We start from the raw sequence: 17,072 nt of genomic DNA, 5'->3' as shown, positions 1-17,072 counted from the left end.
CTTCAAAAACCGGATTTCTTATTGAATCCAAACATACAGCTGTATCAAAACCTTTACTAAACAAAATGTTGCTAAAATATAATAATGTGGAAAATAAAACTAAAAGCCTATTTCATTTTGACAACATCTAGCTACGTCCTAAGATTGACTGGCAAACCGTTTTGGTTGTAGCCTCCCTTTTGTCTGAAGTCAGCTGGGATTGGTTGCAGCACCCAAAACCTTGACAAGCATAAGGTGTGTTGGAAATGGATGGATCATTTACCTGCCATGTTTGCTTCTCCTCTGGATATTTGAGGGATAACTACCAGTCTCTAGAGGCTGAGTACCAGAACTCAAATGTGCGCACATTGATCTATGGGCTGTAAACTCTGGTTTGGGACCAAAATCATCTTTAATCAAAATCTTAAATTCTGTTTTTAATCAGTGTTACAAATTATGCAAAATGCACGGTCTTTGCAAATGGCCTTAAAAGTCATAACATTTACCAAATTAAAAAAAATCCAAGAGCCAAGTTTTCTGGAAGTCAATAAAAATGTAAAAAGTGGCTTACCTTCTTGAATAAATACATTTAAAATAACATTGTTTAAAGTATAGAGAAAATACATACATGTTGTCTTCACCAACAATGCAGATGGCTGACAGCAGCTTCATCACATCGGTCATCATACCAGGCTGTGTGGGATCTATTGCTTTTGCTAGCAATGCGAGACTTCTCTCCTCCCCAAGTATTCTATCCAAGCCATACTGAAATACACAAGTAGATGTCGAATAGCATTTAATTTTCACCACTTATATTTTACACTAATAATATATGCTCAAAGTTTTCAAAGAGTGTCAGAGCAATCATAGGTAGGTTGAGATGGTAGCTTCATCAGCTTGCCAGAGCCCAGTTCTAATGGTATTTTTTTTTAATTTATCTATTTATTTGCCGGAAGCAAAGTAGACACTATCTTGACATTGACAAATATTATTCAATTTTATTTTGTGATCTGCACAAAAAGCATTTTTGGAGCAGAAAAATAAAACTTGATTGATATCTTCAGCTATCATGTGATCAGACACCACAGAAATTAAAATATGTGGGTCAGAAATGGAAATCTAATATTAATGTAGGCATGCTGGTAAAGTATGTGTATACAGTATGACATTCAATCGAGAATGCGTTGGAAAAATGCTTTGAACGGCTGTTGGTGTATTTACCTTATTGTTCATGAAGGCCTTTAAACATTGGATAACCTTATGTTGGTTCTTTTTGTCGATCCGCTCCTGCCTATGGAGATGAAATCAGTAGTTCTTGGTCAAAAAGAAGCGGAAGTCTATCACAGATGATCCCAGACACATGTACGTAATACAGAAGTACCTTAAATTGGTTGTCTGTCAATTTCAGAGTGCTGCACAAAATGTTCCAGCCAAGATTTAAAATCAAAATAATTTTGAAAAAAGGCAAGGTATTTCCACTACGATTGTAACGATCTATGTGAAAATATTGAACTGTCTCGGTGTCGCACCGTACGTTCGGTTCAGTTGCATGCCACTTCTGTTTTCTTTGATACATTTTTTTCATAAAATATATTGTTAGTGCTCTGTGTGCAACACTAGGAGTTTCAGCACGTACATTAAGTGTTTGACACCCATGCCTCTGAATGGGGAGTGTTTTCAGGCGTGACAACTTATGGCTTCATCACATGTACAAGCGAGAAGCCTGAGCTAGTAGAGTCTATTAAATAGAGCCTTTTACTTCACTACTGTTGGGAGGGATGGGTGGGTGGACAAAGACATTGGGGATGAATCCGAAGTTGTAAAATTGCAGCATGAATATGTTAACCCACTTAAAACAACGCAGCCTGACAATGTATGTGGAATCTGCATGTAAGAAAATCAACTACCTATGTGTCACTAATACCAGATCTGTGCTTTGTGTTTTTCGGAACCATTCACTTATATTTGAGAAATTATAGAATTTTTTTTGGGTGCCGGTGGAGGGCTGCTGTAACGCTTAGCATTACTAATCACTGCCTTTCTTCAGATCCCCCCTTTGCTCGCAGCCCCTATGCTCCACTTCCCCGCCCCCCAAGTATCCTTTTACCTCGCCTCCTCCGCCCTCTCCCTCCCACACCTTCTAATCACTTGGGAAGACACCAATTCTTAGGAAGAGCGTCCACTTTTCACACTAACAAAGAACTATGTGCGAAAACAGAAATGGATGAGCTTAACATACAGTTTAAGATATAAAATACATATTCCTAACAAAATATCTGGGGACCCCCTACTTAATAAAACCATGTACAAGAAACTGAGCAAGGAGTACATTTTACTGTACTGTTATACCGCAATACAAATTTACACATACTGTATTTGTTTACTCTTATTTTCACTAAATATCAGTACACTCAGCTTTTTTTATGGTAAGATGAGTATGTACCTATTAAATAGTGAGAAACTTACTGTTTCTTGACCAGCAACCTCTCCAAAATGTCAAGTAGAAGTCCAAGGCCCTCGTGACCAAAGCTCTGCACCCAACTGGGGGAAAGAAAAGTCTACTATTAAAACAGAGTTTGGAAAGATAGTTAAATGAGTCGGTATATCAGAAAACAGCACAAAAACCCATATTACCCCACAATTTAGTCACACCATAATAAATCCAATAATAACATTAAATTGGCCACCTGGTGTTTTTTAATTGAATGTGATATAAAGACCATAGATTGTATACAAATCCACCAAAAAGTCACAGAAAAGCATTAATAATTTAATTAAATCCTAATTAGTATTTTTTTCCTCAGCTGCCTTGGTCCCACCCATTAAAAAATCCAAACAGAAAACCCAGAATGAGCTCCAAATGTTTGTAGTTTTCTAGGATGATAAGTGTGGGCTTTCTATTCCCTTGTTGTTGTCTTGTATGATCATCAAGTCCGGTTGTGACGTCACAATAAAATAGCTGTAAAATAGTGGATGTTCACAGATGCTGGCTTGTCATTTTAGTTTTTGACATGGTCACCATTTCAAAGCACCTTTATAATGTTGGTTAATAAGTACGTAACAAAATAAATAAATGAATAAGTAATACCTTATGTCTTAAAAAAAAAATCTTAAAAAGTTATTTCAACTATGGAAATGTGTTTTGATTTCATTTGTGATATCTTGGAGGAATAATACAAATGTTGAAATTACACACTTTTAACCACTAACTTTTAAAAAGTAAAGATTAGTTGCTAATAATATACCTGACAGGATTGCTGGTTAGTGAGACACGCAGTGAGTCTAGGCAAGCAAATAGGCGTTCTTCCATCACCCCTGACTTAAGTTCCCCCAAAAATTCTTGAGGAGAAATCTGAAAACTCTTTGTCAAGCTACCCTAGAAGAAAAGAAAAAAATGCCAATGGTTAAAAGAAAAACAGTCATACTGCACCATAGCACATATAGCACCATATGTTGAACAATGGAAATAGTATAAGGATCATTTCAAGTAGGGTATAGTTTTTTTTAACCCATTATTGTCCGTTACAAGCACGTTTAGATGAAAATACAACGATAAAGTTCCTGGCCCTTTGCTTAGCTCTATTGACTACCAGAGAGACACTCACTATATGCAAAAGCCCACAGAGAATCTGCGTGAAATCCCCATGACAGGAAAACCTAATTTGGGCTTTTTAGCCAAAAATGTGGTACTCTCAGGCAGATTGTGATATCTAACAAGCTGCTATGAACACAAACAATGAATGAAAATGGGGAATGAAAGAATGTGAATGCTTTTGAGCGTAGCGAGAACTTCCAGCATAGAGGTTACGGGCTCTTCACCCTTCTTTCGCAGCAGCCTGAAGCTCACGCTTGAAATCGGAACCATGGGAAATTAAAGAGAGCTCTTTTTAAACAGCAAATCATGTTCAGTTATGAATACACTCGTGCATATTTTATGCTCACTACACTGTCATTGAGGCAACTTCCCAGGGAACCCAACCAGTTGGCCCTGTGCTGACATCTGCCATCGCTGGCTGCCAGCGCTAGATGTCCTTGCTTGCTTGTTTCACAGTTCATACATTTATAAATAATATAATAAATGTGCTATGTGAAAAGGAAGAAAAGGGGCTACAGTTTCTGGGGCTTTGTGCCAGTATCAGCAATGGCAAACAGGTACTAGGTGAAGGAACAGGCTGCGTTTTCTATTGCCCGGATACAGGGCACCTCCAGGCCCAGAATTGGGGAATGAGGGGGAGCCCCCAGTGGCCTGCGCCCATAGGGCCCACCCGGGCACGGGTCGAAGAGATTACGTGAGTTTCCCTTCCCACCTGTGGGACGGGCATAAAAATTCACAACTTCACACATGACTGTGTTGGTCAATGGAGCAAAAGTGCCTGGGAGGTGCTCGGCGAACCCATGGAGAACGACTTCTAGAAAACTTCAAAGACCATATGACATTTCAGGAGGACAAAGCAGTGCACCACCAACACCGTATAGTGGGGATGGGAAAATAATAACCTAGACTTGGAATATTGTGAGTTAGCGGGACGAATAATTTAAAAGGCTGCTCAACTCTACCAACACACCTTCCCATAATACTGGGATTCTGAGGTAGCAGCCTTCTAGCTCCAGAGTTGAAGGAACTGTTGTGGTTATAAAGCTTTTCTGTGGCAAAGCCCCAGGATGGGGTTATCTTGGGTGATACACCAATGCAACATTGCATGGACATCGGGGACCGTGCCTTTAAATTGGCAGATCGGGGTCATAGACCCCCTTTTTAAAAATCCTGACCAGAGGGCGTGTTCCAAAAATAGGGCAAGACGAACAATCACGCACACATTGTTTTCAACCTAGAAGGAATACGACCACGTTCCCCCAGGGGGTCCTCTGGGGAGTGCTTGGGAAATTTAATGCAGCGGAATCCCTGATGTGGGCATACACACACACGTACGGACTCAGGCACACACATATACCTCCATCCATCCATTCATGAATATACACACATTTATACTGTCATCACTCGCCAATTCGAGGCTTCAGACTATCGCAGTATTTTTGCATACACACATATATAATGCAAAATAGCATACCGTTTTTGAAGCAGTACAAACATACTGGATGACCATTTCTCTCTTTGTATTCATGTCTTTGTTCCTCAGGGGGGTCTTTTTTTCTTCATTTAAATTCATATCCTCCTAAAGTAAAAATAAAAATACAATGGCTTTTTCTGTAATTTTCAAAAATAATATACCTATGTATAGAAATTAAAGTTCAAAGAAGAATATGTTCACTCATTTTTTATACAATTATGCAAGATAAACAAAATAATGTATTATTTTACTACTCAAAATGCAGCTTTTATACTCTTGATATTCAAATTTGGAAATTCAGAAGTAAACTTAATTGAGTAATAAACACGCAATATAACACCGGAACAAAGCTTAATACGAAAATAATTCGGGTAATTCTGCAGTAACGAAAATAAATAATTGAAGAAATAACAAAATATTGACAATGCCAGGAATCATTTGCTCAATAAAAGTTTGTTGTAAATCTTAATATTTGTAACTTTATGAATAAAATAAATGAATCACTTGCATACCATCATTTTTTCAAACAATGCCAATATTTCCTTTTCTGAAGTGATTTTTGATGAAATCTCTTCAAACTGGGAGTTTGATGATGAAAACACAGACCAATCTGTGGTACTGTGTTTAGAAAGTGATATGGCTGCACGTTCCTTCTTACTCCCTGGTATCCGGATACTTGCAAATCTGTCCAGCTGGCAGAAGAGAACGTAAAGTAAATAGTAAGGTACAAAATAAAAATAAATGGATGAAAAGCAACCAGATGTGTGTTAGTTTCTATATACAGTATTAATCTTCTGCATTACAAAAGAACTAAATTAATTTGACTTTTCGAGCAAAGCAAACATGTTAGAAAGGGTGAAAGGACAGTTGACTAATTACTTGACCATGCAATAGGGTTTGGTTGGTTTGGCAATGAAACATGATCAGAAAATAATGACATTAGTAACATAGTAGTTAGTGCGTGACCTCCAGCCAAGAAGATGGAAAAAAATCCTTGTATTTCTTTTTTTTTTTTTTTTAATCTTACCACATCATCAGTGAGATTTCTAAATTGCAGATGCTACAAATAGAAGACAAACAAAAACAAAATGAACTTTCATGACACATTACAGCCATGCACAATTAATTTTTTAACTGTTTCAAACAACGCATCGTTTCAGTAACGGGTGTTTGAATTCACAATTGATGATGATGTCACTCCAGAAAAATTGGAGGAAAAGGCCATAATCAATTTTATAGGTGACCTTTATTCGATGCGCCCCGATTCATTTCTGTATTCTGCTCATGTTTATATACTTCACTTTTTTTTTAATTGTCGATGTCAAATGAGTGACCTTCAAGGAAAAAAAAAAAAACGAACTACCAGTGGTCCTTGGTGTTGTACTGGCATCTACTGTAATAAAGTGGAATTGTTTTCAATTTACTGAGTGCAACAGTAATAACGTTATGAGGATTGTTGATCTATTCTTTCTCTTTGTAAAGACACACTCAAATAGGGAATATTGGAGAAGGAACAGGTGATTTGGCTGATAACAATTGCACAAGGAGGAATTTATAAGAATAATTGAGAGTACAGCTTTATAAACTGTAATCAAATAACTAAAAAAAATATATGTGATGCAATAATATTCATTTAGAAACTTGACATCCAATTACAATAAAAACAAATAATAAAAAAACAGTTTCAGAGCGCCCAAGAACGTGAAATCTCAATTTATCTAGATCTCATAAGATGACAGCAGTGACACAAACAATCGAATCCACAGGATGAATGAAGTTTAATCTAATCTAAAGAAGGAAGAATGCATTGTACGCTAGCCGTAGAAAGCAGATGGATTAGTGGAAGGGATAAACCCTATGCTAATTTTAAATCTTTTTTTCTTCTTCTTACTTTCTCTGGGCAACGGTACTAAATAAATGTTAAGGGGATCTTAACACGAAAACAGTATATAAAAAAAATACTAGTTTTGTGACTTGAAATCAAATATACGCATTTATTACTCCTAGGTTTTAGGGCGTGCAAAATGTGTTTTACATTTCAGTTGTGAGAAGGAATGTGCATCAAATTATTGGATAAAGGAAAAAATATATGAATATCTGACAGTTTGTGTTGATTTATGTTTTATTGCTGGGCTGACCTGGAGTTGTTTTACCACCATTAATATCATCCAAATGCAGCCTTTATAGTGCAGCTAATTGAATTGAATTGAATGCTTTTATTGTCATGGTACAAGAATAATGAAATTTAAAGTCTATTTAAGATCATCATAATTTTTCAAGACCTGTTTTGACATTTTTACTTTTTCTTGTGCTTTAATTCTATTAACAAAAAGACAAACTAATGGCTTGATGGCAAATATGAGGGAAGTTGACAGCACTCGTATCCTCAAGTAGCATACACATATGATGATACTGTTAAGAAGAAACTTACAAACTTGGGTTTGCGGTCTGCATCGTCTGAAGATGACGCACCAAGATGGGAGGAGGACGCCTTCTTCTTATGAGATTTACCTTCACGTCCCGACGTGGCTTCGAAACGGTGACCAAAGGCATCCATGTCGTCAAACTGATGCACATCTACTCAACCTTATGGTCACTTAACGTCGACCTGAGTGTACGATGCCAAGATATTACAAGGGTATTTGCATTTTTTGCAATAAGTAAATAACACTTTATACTGACACAGGTCCGATGAGGAAAACAAAAATTATTAATGCCCGATCGCGTCTCTTTGGAAGTAATGTTTCCCGGTTAGCTGTCAACTAGCAAGGTTGCTACAACCTCATTTACAGGTGGCTTTGCACAACGCTAATCCAATTTGTCGACTGGCGTGTCAACACTTCAATTTACAATTAACCAGCGATCTATCGGAATATATCGATTAATACGGATAACTAAAAACGATACCTTTTGTAGTCACCTTTTGAAAGGTTCCTCCAGCTGGGAAAGTGTAGTTTTTGACACACCCGCGCAAAAATATTGTAAAATTCGCCCGTTCGAGTCGACCAATCACGTACACTGAATAGTGGAGGTGGAGCTACGTCATGATCGATCACACCCTTTTTGTGTAAAATATATATTTGATTGGTTGTCAGTGTTGCCAATCAATTTCCCTGATATAGAAATGCTTCTTTTCCAGACCCGAGTATGCCGTTATGGCGGTGGCATTATTTAGCTCTGGGCTGTGAAGTTAATACATTTACTGTATATATGTATCAGTGTTATAACCATTTTAACCATGATATAGGCAGAAGAATGGTGAAATAAACTGGTTGGATTGCTATAAGAACGGATTGCTTTCAGTTATTTCTTCCAAAAGGTTGCAAAATGCATTCAAGGTAGCAACAATTTTGTCCAGAACTCCAGCATTTGTTTTATGTTTGAAATTACACATTGGATCCAGTTGTTTGGTGAATTACGTTTTTTTTCTGTGAATTCAGGAAAAAAAATAAGATTTAAGCATTATTACCTGATCTATCAGTTAGTCAATTTTGGGTCTTATTTCAATTTTGTTTTGTTTATACATGCTGTGGTGTTTTGATGTGATTTCCACGTGTTTTAAGGTTTGTTTGTTTTTTTTAAGTTATTTTCATGTAAGTATCATAAATACCTAAAATAGTAATTTAATTAAGTTGTTTATTGATATAAACTGCGAAATCACGTTTACAAACTGTCAGAGGGACTGTTTTGAATTCTTTGGCACGCCGTAGTGTCTCGTAATAATGACGTAGATGACGTACTCGATACTCGACATTAGTGGGTATTACTGGTAAACTATTGATATGCTCCGTGGAGTTTAGTCAATTTGTTTATCGATTTCTTTGGGCATATTATTGTCGTCATAATAACGTCTACGTTTACGAAAATGTCCACTTTGGCAGAGTCCCTGGCCCACGAAGGCTGGTAAGTAGTATGGTAGCATTGCTTTCCAAGTAAATAAGGTTGTTTTGATGCTTCATGCTGCTGTTAAACCACAAACTTCTTCACAGTCTCAAGCATTTAATCTTAAGAATATGCAAAAGTTTAAGTGTCCTAAAAACTAAATGTAGGGGACACAACATTCGAGCTAACTATAAGCATGCAGCAAGGTATACGTATTAGTAGAAAGATAACAGTTGTTGTCTCAAGAGAAACCGGAACATAAGCTAACAGAATCAACAAAGGTAGACAACGTTTTCCATTAAAATGTCATAAATCTATATTGCAGAGGTTTAAAAGGCATATGTTTTCATCTTTTGTCCAAGTCCTGCTGTGATAATAACGTCGCTAGGCGAGCGTCATCCTACAAGGACCATTTCAATAATTAATATACGTGCAGCACCTATCCTATACAATTTAATTATTATATATGTAATTATTATTTTATAACTTATTTTAGGGGTTAGGGCTACAGTTCTTTTTTTGTTCATGGTTAATTGTGAATGCTCTCTTGCAGAGCATGCACCATAATTTATTTGTTTATGATAATAAATTTAATAAAATTGCATAGTTGTTGTTATTATTAAAGACTGAGCACAACTAATCTATATTTCCTTTTTTTCCCCCCTCAGGTACCTCAGTGATGAAGGTATTGCTGAACTGAAAGGATCCTCTGAGAACATTACACATAAGGATATTATTCGCATTGCACTTGATGTGAGTCCTAATCTATAATTATTTTATTGCATAAATAAGGATTTCTATCTGTAAGCCGAAAGCTTTCTTTCTTCCATTTTGAGTGGGTAAGATTTTATTTTTAAATAATGCAATGAGAATATTTGACAAAGCTCGATTTCAAGTGTCCATTTGTCTAAGTTTGCCTTTACTGAGATTTGACAATTGATTTGGATTGGCATTTTTGGAAAGATCTATCCAACAATATGTTTATAATCGTGGGTTTATTTTGCTGAACTAGTACTGGTACAGTATGTCAATGTTAGCAGATATTTTCCTTATTGCATGTAATTGCTGTTTATCATAAAAAGCTTTTTGTTTTACTCATGTCTTCATGATTTTATTAAAATAGCATTCCTTTTGCAGACTGATCTCAGACTGATTGGAAGAAAAATTCTGCCATCAGATATCAACAGTGGACGTGTGGAAAAGGTAAGTTTGTCTACACTTGAGTTTGACCTAGTTTAGGAATCAGTAAGTGTAAATGATATTTATTATTCATTTATTAAGTTATTTATTAACTACACTTTTTGCCTTAAGGGCAAAGTGTGCAAAATCCTAGCGGTTTCAGTATGCGGCAATTCCATAAATCCCCACTGGGTGGCGCTAACACGCTTAGAAACAAAAAAAGCTTGTTTATTGACAGTGTCTGGAAATATTTATCTTGTTCCTAGCAGTTCAAGCCAGATGTGTGTAACAGCATCCACACAGATCCGGAATTATGTTAGTATGAGTGATTCTTGTTAAAGAGTGAATTGAAATTTTGCCTGTGTATTGGATTGGAACTTTATTTCATCCCGTATTTGGGAAATTTCCTTGGTTGCAGTAGCAAGCGCAGACCAAGCCACTGGACTGGGTGGTTCGAGTCGCAAAGGTCGCAAAACAGCAAAACAAAAAACACAAAGTAATAGGCAAAGTATATATAATAAATGCATTGTTAAGGGTTTAAACTTACCTTTTTTCCAATTTACCCTGTGTATTGTTAATGTTAAACTCACCTTTCATCTTTTCATTTTCTGTACCGCTTATCCTCACAAGAGTCGCGGGGGCTAAACTCACCACTCTATCCTTATCATTTTTTACATAAATGAATGTTTAAATTGCTTCTTGGGGTCTATTTATTTCTTATTTTTTTGTGTCAAATTGACTTAAAAAACAGTTAGCCCCAAATGTGACAGTGACATTTTCTACATTTACAGCATTAGACATACAAAAAAAAACTTTTTTTCCGCTTGTTAGTTGACTGTGGTTTTTATTTTTAGTTTTGCCAATGTTTCTCTTTCTGTGTCCAGCTGGAGGGTCCATGTGTTCTCCAGCTGCAGAAATTGAAGAACATTTCAGCACCAAAAGACATCGAGTCCCAGGGAGGCCTACGAATGCTGCGCTTGCAAATGACAGATGGTCATACCACCTGTGCTGGATTGGAGTTTAAACACCTGGCCAAAATTAGGTATTTGTGTCAATCAATACTTTTTGCATTTTCATAATTAGGGATTTTTGAATTTTTATTTTTATAGCTGATAAGAAACAGATTTTTTTGTTAATCACAAAAAATAAAAGCTGCGGTTAGGTCTGTGTTGCATGCAACTTGTTAATTTTATAAGCAAATATAAAATTATGTCCACAATTTCCAATGAGGTGTTAACACCTGTCTCATCACTAAGTTTATTTTAATTTTTTTTCCTTTATCTGAAATTTCCACATGGTGACTGCTGAGCTAACAATTCTCAGCCTGAATTATTTCTCTGGCCAAGAAACGGTGGCCTTGGTGACTGCTGCCATGGTGACAAACCAGTCTGTACAGGTGCAGTGGTTAGAGTGTAGGTCTTGACGTACTAATGGGAAGCGCATCAAGAGTGAAAGGAATCCCTCTCATGTGGGCAGCGATTATAGTTTTGCCACTCACAGCATTTTTTTTTCCTGGAGTGGCTACATGTGGATCTAAGATACAATAAAGTATAAATGATCATGCTCTTACATGAAGTGATGTTTTTGGAGGGATGACATAACAATCGGTCTCACGATCTCATCATGGTGCCTCTCTTCAGATGGGCATCTTTTGAAAAAATGACTGAGAAGTGATGTTTAGTATGGTAGATAGAGTCATGCAATGCCAGAATTAAATGGATTTGTACAAAATATTTTTGCAATTACATCGTCCTGAAAGAAAGTTATTCTGAAAAATTAGCCATGGGTAAAAATGCCCTGTGATTATTCTACAATGGCCGTCACATTTCAAGAGAATTCCCATTTCAAAAGTTCATGCTCATCAGCAATCGGTTGGCCACTTAAACTAAGTCTGTTACAACTTTTAGCAACAGTTTGAAATAGCAATGTCTAACAATACAGTGACAGGAAAAATAGAGGAAAATTTTAGCTTACAGGTTAGCAAAGAGTCATATGCACCAATCAAAAGAGCCACATTTGGCTTGCGCACCATAGGTTGTCTACTTCTGAGTGTTAGTATCCATCTTTTCTGATTGAAATGGCATCAAAAAAAATCTGTGTCCTAATTACCTTATTGTCTTAAATTTTCAGCCTTAATACTCCCCCAGGAACAAAACTTAATCTCCTGGGTACAGTCCTGGTTAGAAATGGGTTGTTGCTGCTTGATGACTCGAAAATTTCTGTTCTTGGTGGAGAGGTTGAACACATGGTGGAGAAATGGGAACTCCAACGGGTAAGTTTGGATTTTTTTTTCTTCTAATCCATGTCATAGCTTGTGTGGTAAAGCAGCTTTAATGATAAAAGTTGCATAACATATTCATTGAACTTATTGGTTATTTAAAAAAAAACGGGCTAAGCATTGAGAAATGTGCAAATATATATACAATTATAAGTATCAATCATTAAGGCAGATGCTATGGTAGTTTATTCTCATTTGCTATCAGATCAGAAAAAACCTGTTTTGCCATACATGGTTATGAATATAAAATGTTAATTTTAATATACTAAAATACATTTCATTTAAAAATCAAATATATAATTCATTTATGTGTTCAAAATAGAAATATTTAATTATTACAAAATCAGCTCTACTATACTTGAAATGACTACTTCACTTACAGAGTCTGGCAAAACACAACAGAAGCAACATCGGAGCTGAAGGTGGGCCACCTCCTTTTTTGGCATTTGGTCAGGTATGATTCATCATTATGATCATTTTTATTTTCAATATTCCCATTTACTATATTAAAATTAAAGGTTGCTTACATACATTGATTTCTGAATATAATTCATTAAAGATGGTTGCTTACAATCCAAATGTCTCACCTTCTTGACAACAAGCACCTAGCTTGATTTTGTTGCTTTAAGTAATGATTAATGATCCATTTAGGCAAATTTAATTTTACATTTTATCTTTATGCAGAAGAACGCCAAGAAGGATGAAATGGACAGTGAAGCGCTTGACCAGAGGAAAACCCTTCAGAGTGTAGTCAAAATTGCTGATGAGAATGACGAGTTTGCAAAGCAACGGACAGCCGCTATTGCTGAGGTGGCTAAGGGCAAGGAAGTAAGTAAATCTTAAATTTAATGCTGAGTTACACAGGCTTTTTGCAGATTCAAAATATACTACAGTATATAGCAGGAATTAAGATAAATATGTTACATAATGTAAATCAATCATACAGTTCATTCCAGAACTGGAGAACATTTTATGTAAATCCCACCCACCAAATATTAAAGAATCCACTAGCAAAATACTAAATCATGCAGTTTCTCTGTATACATTTTTTTAGGCCTGTGACCAAATATTACAAAAAACGTGTTGGCAGAATTGTTTTTGTCGGTTTCACATGACCAACCATCCTGATATGTTATTGTTAGGGTCCCCGCACTTTTGGTGGAGGAGGAAATGCAGGAAATAATTTATCCAACACTAATTTACGGAGCCGCGACAAGTTTAGGCGGGAAGATAGGATGGAAAAACATGAATACAGACAAGATGGCAACTATCGAGAGCTGGTAAGCATCACATGTGTATAGATGTGTGTTTCTTTGTTTGATTCGTCTCTCTGACCACTGAGACACTGTCATGCTTTATTTATTTTTTTAAAAACTTTAGTTATCTGAAAAAAAACGTGTTAAGTCTGTTAAGCCTGTTCTCTATTTTACTACTGTTGCTGTAAGGTATATATTCCTCCCAAAAATGCTACTTATACTGCAATGTGACTTACTCCTATTCTTTTTCCTCTTCATTGTGTATTATTTGGCTGTTGGGTCCAAAAAAATACTATGTATATCCATTTTAGTGTGGATAGATTCAGTAAAACGTCTGTTTGTACCTTCAAGACAGTATTATTGTCCTTTTTTCCACCGTATACACAGGTGGATGAGCTTGCCCTGAGAAACATTTTAGATATGGGCTTTAACAAAGAGGCAGCCCGACAAGCCTTATTGGATAGTAATAACAATCTAGAAGTGGCACTCAACTGTCTTCTGACAGAATCTTCAAGTAGTAGATCCAACCCTGTGGTCACAGACAAGCCACAGCCCAGAGGTTTGTATTTTACAGAATTATTTTGATATCCTTTAACTGTCATTCCGTGGTAAAATTGATATATGGAGATATGTTTATGAGTCACCATGACCATTTTACAATGCAGAATGTCTCTATCCATTTATTGAAGTAGTAGCTCAATGTTTTTATTCAACTGTACTTCATTTAGGCGGCCCGATTGTCGAGTGGTTAGCACGGCCTTACATTTCGTAGCAGTGAAGTAATGTGATAATAATTGAGCATTTTGGTTGATCGCCTTTTCAGGCAGAGGAAGGGGACGAGGACGTTTCAGAAATGAGGGTGAGGAGGAGGCTGGAGGGAGGCCCTCTGGTCCAAGTACACTTTTTGACTTCCTGGAATCCAAAATGGGTGGTTTCAGTATAGATGGTGGGTAAACTTCTATGATCATAGTCACACTCCAATCTCTAAATATTTAATTGAAATGGTAAATTGAATTGAGCTTTGTTAAAATCTAGTCAAACACAATAAAGTATATACTTTCCCTTTTTAGAAGTTACCATTCCAATTACTGATGCATTCTTTGGTGTTTAATGCATTATTTTGAATACTCTCGGGCATTGAAAATAGTTTCGTCTGTTGAATGAAATATTAGCTGTATTTCTTTGTGTTTCAGAGTCAAAGAGCCAGACTGGCCATAGAAATGAAAATAAAGATAATTGGCATGGCTCAGACCATTACTCCAAAGATGCCGCTCACAAATTTTCACACTATGATCACAGGCAAAAAAAGAACGATAGGCCACCGCGCTTCCACAGAGACACAGACTTTTCCAAAACTGGACATGATCCCTACTTGAACTGCATGACCCCACAAACTTCATCAGTTCAGCAATACAAGTGCAATGATAGGTCATCATTAGGAGAACCAGACAGACAACCCAAAGAGAGGAAAGAGACTAATGATGAACCTTATATTAGCCCTTCCTTCACACCACCGTTTACTCATTCCAACGAAACTCACCATCCAGCAGTTTCGGTTAGGTCATTTCCACAGCGGTCAAGAAATGGTGATAATGGAAATACGGTTGGACCATTTCTCCGGAGAGGGGCAAAGGATATTGCACCTTCCCATAAACAAGTGAATCCCTCAGGAAATTACATAATTCCTAACTCCAACCCAAACAACTTCAGGAGAAAGGGAAAATTTGACCGACCTGATCACTTTGGTAATCAAAGAGAGAGTGTGCCACTTGACCCAAGTGTGGGTTTTGGAAATTCTAGTGAAGTGGAAATGTTACAGAATTCACAATTCTTAACTGGGCCTCCTTGTGATTTCCAAAATGGAGTTGCGATACCTATAAGGTCAGGGCCAATCAAGCCAAATAATACAACTCGCCCTCCCCAGAGGGAACAACCTCCTAAATGGAACAATTACAATAATTCTGGTCCCAAAAGAAAGTCTGGGCAAATCAAGGGTCCTCGAGGGACAGTGAAATGTACTGATGACATTCAGCCATGGAAACCTGGAGATCAGTGCTTTGCTCTGTACTGGGAAGACAGTAAGGTATGTGTTTTTATTTTATTTTAAATGTATTGTTGTTGTATTCGTCTGGGCGAACTAGTGGTTATCCACAGATAAGAAATTAATACAGACAATGTACTAGAGAAGAAACGATTCACGATCATTTATTGATCCCTTTCTGTTTTACATTGCGGCTCAATTTACTTAACTTTTGGTGTACTCATTCACTTCCAGCCATTTGTGATGTTTTTGACTGATTTTTAAAGTACTACATAATATTTTTTTCTAAAGCTACATTAACACAAAACTTACAAAAAGAAACATTCGATTTACATCTTCCAATGTCTACCAGTAAACTTCTTACCATTAACTGTCACTTTAACTTGTTTTTACATTTGGAAAAAGTTCTACCATGCCAGAATCGATGCCGTGCATCCATCAGGCTCTACAGCTGTGGTCGTGTTTAGTGAGTATGGAAACTGTGAAGAGATCCTCCTCAACAACCTCAAGCCTCTTACTGCTGACATATTGGTAAGGTGGAAATCGTCAACTAGAACTTGTCAGTTAACTTGGAAACTAACTAGCATTGTTTTATTATGTTGTCCTGTCCCCTGTCAAATTTTGGTTAGGCACATTTCAATGTTCTGTTCAGTCTACTAATCTACAATCCTTTTAAATGTACATTGCCAGGAAGAGGATGATGGTTATTATGACAATTCCTTAGAGTTTCGCCGCGGTGGAGATGGACAGCCGAGGCGCGCAAGACCAACACAACAGTATTACCAACCACCCAGAGCACGGGATTGATGTCAACATTTACTCAGACCATTGAATTGATATGGAATTGCGGGCTTTTCCTTTCAGTGGTGTTATTTTCTTTCTGTAAATGTGAAATGTTGATAAAAGGTATCACGCTCTGACTGTGTCCTGAATTAAGGAAGGAACTTCTCACCAAGACATTTATCCAAACATGGACATTTTTATAACCTCAAATTGTATTACTATGTGTAATACACATTCAAACACCCCAAATTAATTTCACAGGGTGTAACAAACCCCATTAAGTTTTATCTTTAATAATGGAATGATGTATTAATTATGGAATACATTATGTTCCCATTATTATTGGGAAAAGTTAAAAGGAAGAAAATTATTTTTTTGATAATTAGTTTCAACTGTTGTAGTTCTCCACTTGTTAGTATGCTTGTTCATGAACCTTTTAATATCATTGCCATTGGAATTTTGCATCCTGTTGGGACAGGCATTTTTAAAAGGGCTTACAATGCAAAAAGCTGACACTGGGCACTTGATTATGTTTAAGCGCTAATTCTGTAAATGGGCAAGTTTCTTAAAATGTTGTATAGAAATAAAATTTCATGAATCAAAGA

General features: G+C 36.6%; 2 protein-coding genes across 13 annotated transcripts in view; one reads left to right on the top strand and one right to left on the bottom strand.

Moving 5' to 3' along the window:
* The window catches only part of LOC144194159 (protein diaphanous homolog 3-like), a 52,680-nt gene extending 44,601 nt beyond the window's left edge, over window positions 1–8,079 (bottom strand). For 7 of the 10 annotated variants that reach the window (XR_013325847.1, XM_077713017.1, XM_077713025.1 and 4 more), the window contains exons 1-9: window positions 7,956–8,079; window positions 7,480–7,656; window positions 6,076–6,108; window positions 5,561–5,740; window positions 5,049–5,153; window positions 3,225–3,355; window positions 2,446–2,520; window positions 1,201–1,270; window positions 608–744 (exon numbers count right to left, since the gene is read on the bottom strand). Coding sequence is in view for 9 of the 10 variants with exons in the window: in XM_077713017.1 (XP_077569143.1) it covers window positions 608–744; window positions 1,201–1,270; window positions 2,446–2,520; window positions 3,225–3,355; window positions 5,049–5,153; window positions 5,561–5,740; window positions 6,076–6,108; window positions 7,480–7,605 (857 nt within the window). In the remaining variant the exon portion in view is untranslated. Of the gene's footprint in view, window positions 1–607; window positions 745–1,200; window positions 1,271–2,445; window positions 2,521–3,224; window positions 3,356–5,048; window positions 5,154–5,560; window positions 5,741–6,075; window positions 6,109–7,479; window positions 7,657–7,730; window positions 7,913–7,955 lie in introns of those variants that run through there. The other 3 variants (XM_077713018.1, XM_077713019.1, XM_077713022.1) reach the window with 3 other exon arrangements.
* Window positions 8,080–8,764: 685 nt separating this feature from the next.
* tdrd3 (tudor domain containing 3) lies at window positions 8,765–17,072 on the top strand. Of its 3 annotated transcripts, none has more exons than XM_077713805.1 (13): window positions 8,765–8,951; window positions 9,599–9,683; window positions 10,068–10,133; window positions 10,994–11,151; window positions 12,240–12,381; window positions 12,770–12,841; window positions 13,072–13,215; window positions 13,530–13,667; window positions 14,031–14,202; window positions 14,467–14,589; window positions 14,837–15,726; window positions 16,090–16,215; window positions 16,409–17,072. In XM_077713805.1, exons 1-13 carry the CDS (start codon window positions 8,914–8,916, stop codon window positions 16,514–16,516), a joined length of 2,262 nt encoding a protein of 753 aa, XP_077569931.1. In that variant the 5' UTR covers window positions 8,765–8,913; the 3' UTR covers window positions 16,517–17,072. The 3 variants fall into 3 exon arrangements, with proteins under 3 accessions (XP_077569931.1, XP_077569930.1, XP_077569929.1); XM_077713804.1 differs by having other exon boundaries at window positions 16,375–17,072; XM_077713803.1 differs by having other exon boundaries at window positions 16,090–16,526.

Source organism: Stigmatopora nigra, chromosome 3 (genome assembly GCF_051989575.1).
Source record: "Stigmatopora nigra isolate UIUO_SnigA chromosome 3, RoL_Snig_1.1, whole genome shotgun sequence".
In the NCBI taxonomy this organism is placed as follows: domain Eukaryota; kingdom Metazoa; phylum Chordata; class Actinopteri; order Syngnathiformes; family Syngnathidae; genus Stigmatopora; species Stigmatopora nigra.
The sequence above is the reverse complement of the archived record's forward strand: the minus strand, read 5'-3'. Positions and strand labels throughout refer to the sequence as shown.

Bases quoted from the DNA above. Each gene is read 5' to 3' on its own strand.
- tdrd3 (XM_077713803.1), top strand. From the start codon at position 8,914: ATGTCCACTTTGGCAGAGTCCCTGGCCCACGAAGGCTG. The intron at 8,952-9,598 runs GTAAGTAGTATG...TTCCCCCCTCAG, and splicing joins TCCCTGGCCCACGAAGGCTG to GTACCTCAGTGATGAAGGTA. The intron at 13,216-13,529 runs GTAAGTAAATCT...TGTTATTGTTAG, and splicing joins AGGTGGCTAAGGGCAAGGAA to GGTCCCCGCACTTTTGGTGG.